The sequence below is a fragment of the Orycteropus afer genome, unplaced genomic scaffold (assembly GCF_000298275.1).
Source record: "Orycteropus afer afer isolate SDZICR_OR568_19922 unplaced genomic scaffold, OryAfe1.0 scaffold00014, whole genome shotgun sequence".
NCBI lineage: Eukaryota > Metazoa > Chordata > Mammalia > Tubulidentata > Orycteropodidae > Orycteropus > Orycteropus afer.
Genome location: NW_006921601.1, coordinates 15,646,301 through 15,652,149, shown reverse-complemented (window position 1 = coordinate 15,652,149; position 5,849 = coordinate 15,646,301). Strand labels below are relative to the sequence as shown.

General features: G+C 45.9%; 1 protein-coding gene across 1 annotated transcript in view; it reads left to right on the top strand.

Annotated features, from left to right (window-relative positions):
- PLEKHA7 (pleckstrin homology domain containing A7) overlaps positions 1-5,849 on the top strand; it is a 323,263-nt gene that overhangs the window by 278,114 nt on the left and 39,300 nt on the right. Inside the window, exons 14-17 of the mRNA XM_007956820.2 lie at positions 661-729; positions 905-985; positions 1,798-1,947; positions 2,527-2,628. Of these exons, the coding sequence (XP_007955011.2) occupies positions 661-729; positions 905-985; positions 1,798-1,947; positions 2,527-2,628 (402 nt within the window). The remainder of the gene's footprint in view (positions 1-660; positions 730-904; positions 986-1,797; positions 1,948-2,526; positions 2,629-5,849) is intronic.

Here is a 5,849-nt window from a genome sequence, read left to right as displayed (position 1 = left end):
AGAGTGATTTGTAATTTATACAAATGTGGCATAGCTTCAGTTATTCAGGGATCAATTAAAAATACCAGCCAGAAATTATCTAGGTTCTGCATCTAACAACAACTTCTTCCCTTGGCTAGATCCTCTTTCTGAAATAGAGTAGGGTGAGGCGGGTCCCCCAGTCAGCTGGCCTCATTCATGAGGAAGTGGGCTGCTCAGGGACTTCATTAAGCCAAGTCTTTTCAACGCTCAGGCATTTGCTTGTTTCTCCTGGCCCACCCACACCACTGCCCTGGGTTCTGGTGATGGACTTCTGGTATTGTTTTCCCCAGATTCAGTAGCAAAACTCTGCTTATCAATGGCAAATCTTCTAAGATTCATACGCTCATTTTGGGCAAACATATAGCTTCTACACTAATGATTTTACAACTTGAAAGTCTGTATTTTCTTCACTTTGAGAAATTTATAAGTGCAGCTAGGATCACAGGAAAGTTTTGATTGCTCCCTAAGATGAATTGGCATAAAAAGTGAAGCAGGTATTGTCTGAGTGTTTGCCCCTCCATGTCATGACTCTACCTGCTGAGATTTCCACAGACCCATCCATTTTGGGTTTAACTTTCCTCCCTGAGTTCTGATCCCAATCACTGTGGTTAAATCTCCTTTAAATTGTTCGCATCCCAGATGACAGGCCGGGACCTTCTCAAGGATCGAAGTCTGAAGCCAGTGAAGATTGCAGAGAGTGACATTGACGTGAGTGAGCAGAAAGACAGGCTGGTCTCTCAGCTGCCTCCTGTCCCCAGCCCCGGGGTGGGGAGCATCAGGCAGGGTTTGAATGGTCTATAACCATGTGCTTTCCGATCACACTCCCAAGGTCATGCCCTTTTCTTATCATCCCAGGCTCACTCCAATCCATTCTTGCTCACAGGTCAAGCTAAGCATCTTTTGCGAACAAGACAGGATCCTCCAGGACTTGGAAGACAAGATACGAGCCCTCAAGGAGAACAAAGTATGCATCAGTTTTGTCTAGTCTTGGGCTGGATGGTGGGAGGTTTTGTCATCCTATTTCCCCTCGGTCATAGACTAGACTCTTATGTTAGTACTAAGCAACAGGTGTCAGCTTATCTAGAGCAGTGTCTTTGGGTTTAAAAGGTGTTTCTTGAGGGGTTTGTATCTGACCTGGAGGAAATTTTATAAGGAGCCACTTGTTCTAAATACCACTCCCCCAACTCTGCTCTGGCCCACCTCACGCTGTGAGATGAGCCTGGGAGAGAAGATTCCACTGACTTACGTGGTGACCGCAGACCCCTGAACCTCCAGGAAAAGGGTCCTGCCATGGATAAATTGGCTACAGTCATACAGGGCAAAGGCCCACAGCTTCCTAAAACTTCTTTCCTCCTAGGATCTGGGCTGTGTCATGGGTGGGGGAGCAGGAATGGGCCTGGGACTGCCACTGTCTGGCCTCTTGGGGACAGGTTCCTTAAAGTAGATTTTTTTCCCCCATTTTAAAAAGACATTATATTTATAATACTGAAAGTTTATGGCAGACTCTTTCCCCGGGAGTTTGGAGAGGTTTTTACTTCTATTTGATTCATCTTCATAGTTTGGCTCATAAGGAGTTACATGAAATTACAGATGAGAAAACTGAGGTAAAGAGCTGTTAGGTGATTTCTGATCAGAGGCTGTGACTCTCAGCTCCCACACTTGGCTCTGGCCTCTTCAACCTCAGTTAGATTCAGCAGGTTTGTTTGGCTCCTGGCATGGTATGGGAAGGCCTCTGGGGATCATGCTCTTACCCTGTTTGCTCATTGCCTGGCGTAGGACCAACTAGAGTCTGTGCTGGAGGTCTTGCACAGACAGATGGAGCAGTACAGAGACCAACCCCAACACTTGGAGAAGATTACCTACCAGCAGAGATTGCTGCAGGAGGACCTTGTGCACATCCGTGCAGAGATCTCCAGAGAGTCCACTGTGCGTAGAGGGTGTGGAGGGTGGCAGACATTTACCCTCAGGATGGGCTGGGCCAAGCCTACTTTTCTCATCTCCCAAGCTGTAGTTGAGTTGGTAGCTGGGAACAAGAGTCTCAGAGTAGCAAAACTTCTGCAGGTCACCTCTGGACAGTAGCTTACTTTGTTCAGGGGTGATACGTCTTTCACCACCTGTTCCTTAGTCTGCTGCAGTACCACCCAAGGGACCAGATTTTTCAGAGCAGCCTGCAAGGCTGTTTCTCTGATTTGTGTGTTAATTCTAAGATGTCAGAATTTCTCTTTTTTCAATGGTCCATCTGATATACAGATCCTATTGCCAGGGCTGGAAATCAAAGCATCCTCAAAGGTAGAAGATGGGACATTGTAGGTGACCAGGGTCAGAGCACAAATGAGAAGATGCCATCCTCCTCATATCACTCCTCTACCAGGCCTGCTGAGGCCCACTGAGTTCCCCTTCTCTCTTCCCCCAGCTGGGTCTTCAGTGGTCAGGAGCACAGGTACTCATGAGGCCTACTGGGGGCAGGGAATAACTAAGAAGCGGAAACATTTCTTTGGCCAACAGGAGATGGAAAACGCCTGGAATGAATACCTGAAGTTGGAGAGTGATGTGGAGCAGCTAAGGCAGACCCTCCAGGAGCAGCACAGAAGAGCATTTTTTTTCCAGGTGACACAAAGTCTGTTTATTCATCCTGCTAGTGAAGTGGGACTAGTAGTACTCCCCAGGGACCTTCTCTCCCTCAGCCCAGGACTCAGCTTGCGATCTACCTCTCCTGGCCTCTTTAGAGGCCACCCCACACTCTTCCTTCTCTCTGGCTCCACTGTGTTGAGAATCCTCACCCCGCTCCCCCTGTGTATCTGCACTCAAAGCCAAGCCCTTGAACGTTTTTATAAGGGTTTCATTACTGGTCATTTCAAGAAACAGACCAGAGAGAAGACAAATACCAATACTGAGAACCTTACAGAGACTTAGAGTGATCTGTGTTCCTGTGGTTCTTGGCCCCATCTTGGATTCCTAGCTCCTCAATTAGACAGCAACAGGAAGTTCCTCCCTCCTTCCCTCCTTTGATTCCTGAAGATAGATGTTATCAAGCCTCTGCCTGAGGATATAGTATGAATTCAGGTCCACTGACGTGCCTCTGGTCTCCAGACAGATCATTTGCATTTCTGGAGACCTGGCTGGTGAAACTCATCTCTGTGACCCCTGCCCCATTCAGGAAAGGTATCCTTAGTAACCTTCCTCCTCACAAGCCATTCCTTACCCTTAAAAACCAGGCCATCCTATTGAAAGCTGTTTCTGTCTCCCAAGGTGAGAAAATAAAAAGCCATTTGGGATTTCTCTTCTTCCATTTTGAGTCCCTCAGCTGCCTGGTATGGCTCCATTGTGGGGAAATCAATTCAATTTATTTGAACGTGTTGTTGTTAGGTGCCGTCTAGTCATCTCTGACTCATAGCAACCCCATGTACAACAGAACGAAACACTGCCAACTCCTGTGCCAGCCTCACACTCCTTGTTATACTGAGCCCATTGTTGCAGCCACTATGTCAGTCCATCTTATTGAAGGCCTTCCCTTTTTCATTGACTCTCCACTTTACCAAGCATGATATCCTTCTCCAGGAAATGGTCCCTTCTGACAACATAACCAAAGTAAGTGAGACAAAGTCTAGCCATTCTCACTTCCAATGAGCATTCCGGCTGAACTTCTTTCAGGACAGATTTCTTAGCTCTTTTTGGAGGTCCATGGTACTTTCAGCATTCTTCGCCAGCACCACAACTCAAAAGGATCCACTCTTCTTCGGTCTTCCTTACTCATTTCCAGCTTTCACATGCATATGAGGTGACTGAAAATACCATGGCTTGGGTTAGGTGCACCTTAGTCTTCAAAGAGATATCTTTGCTCTTACTCACTTGAAAGAGGACTTTTGCGGCAGATTTGCCCAGTGCAATAAATCATCTGATTTCTTGACTGCCACTTCCATTGGTGTTGATTGTGGAACCAAGTAATATGAAATCTTTGACAACTTGACCTTAGCAAGAATTAATTAAGGCTTCATTAAGCAGCACAGTGCTAGGCCAGTTTTGGTACTGGGCTTACTAATTGCAAAAACGGCAGGGAGGCCACATGTTCTGACCTCCTCTAACCCTACAAGGGGAAGGCAGGATTACCAGCAGTAAACCAAGGCCTATTACTGCAAGGCCAGACATGCTGCTTCCCTCCAGCCCTTTCACCAACCATTTCTCCCAAAGCACCCACCACCTCTCTCCTGGGTTCGATAATTCGCTGCAGTGGCCACACAGAACTCACAGATTACGGGGTTTATTAAGGAAGCACCAGGCTACAATTCAAGTTCAGGAAGAATGCTCAGTCTCTCTCCCAGCCCACCGTCCCTCAGCCAAGAGTCTCTCACAGTCTCTTTCCCAGCAGTGCTGGTCCCTCGGTGTCTCACTCAGCAATGCATGTCTCTTGTGTCTCTTTCCCAGCAGCACATATCTCAGGGGCCTGTGTCTCTTTCAGCAGCACGTCTTCCTCCACCAGCAGTCAGAGAGAGTTCTGCCTTTAGGAGGCCTCCTTTAGAGCTCGGCAGGGTGGTCAAACTAGCCAGTCACAGCATCAGAACTCTAAACGTGAGAGAGAGTGGGCACCTCCCAGAACATTGTGTTGTGCCACTCCCAACAGAAATACTCCAGGTGGACACCTTCAGCAATCAGGAGCTCCTCAGTTGCTCATAGCAAATCCCACCTTGGAGTTTACAAAGACTTATGGGTAGAAAAGCCACACAAAGTAATTTACTACACTGCCCTAATTGATGGACTAATTCTAGCCAAGATTCTTCATTCAAGTGATTTAATGCATATGTTGACTTTCTAGACCTTACCCTTAACCCAGAAGAGTGAAGGACACTTGGGGGGGCAGGGTTCTGCTATCCCTCTACTCACTCAAAGATGAGTCCCAGAGAGCTAGGCCCAGGATCACGCAGAGGAGACAGTACAGGCTGGCCTGTGAGGCACCTCAGAACTTGTCTAGTCTCCATTTTTATTTTGGTTTTTTCCTAATTCATCTGAACCATTTTTCTTTTCTTTTTTTTTTAACCTCCAGTGACTTACTTAGCACAGTGGCTTGAAAATACTAGGTGAATATTATTGACAATGTTCTCCAAACAGTTATTTCTAGTTACCAGTTTTTTAACTGATCTATCCTGGTATACCTATCTTCTTGGACTTCAATGATCCACATTAATTTTAGCAGTAATTATTTTTTAGCTTTTAGTCCCTTGTGTTTCTATAATTACACAAAGAACACCTGAGGATATCTCTCTCTGAAAGGCAAGCAGTGCAAAACAAAAACCAAATATGAGAAACAAAAGCTCTTCTTCCCATTCCTTTTCTGCCTCAATCCCATCACTTTCCCTGTAAGTAATCAGTGTTATTACAGTGCGGTCTAGCTTTCCAAACCTTCCTTCCTTCCTTATCTATCTATCTATTTATTCATGCATGCATGCATGCAGTGTTCCCTTCCCTCTCCTCCCCTCCCCTCACACCCCTGCTAACCAACAAAGAAAGTTTCCCTCCATATATAAACCTTCTGTTGACCCTCCACAACAACAATCTAATACTATGTTTGTCCTTCTGTGATTGACTTATTTCACTCAGTGTAATGTCCTCCAAGTTCATCCATATTATGCAGTATTTTGCAGACTCTACATTATTCTTTAGTGCTGCATAGCATTCCATTGTGTGTATGTACTATAGTTCAGTCATCCACTCTTCCACTGATGGGCATGTGGGTTGTTCACATCATTTTGCTTTTGTAACTAGTGCTGCAATGAACGTGAATGTGCATATATCTGTTCCTATCCTGGATCTCACCTCTCTAGGATATATACCTC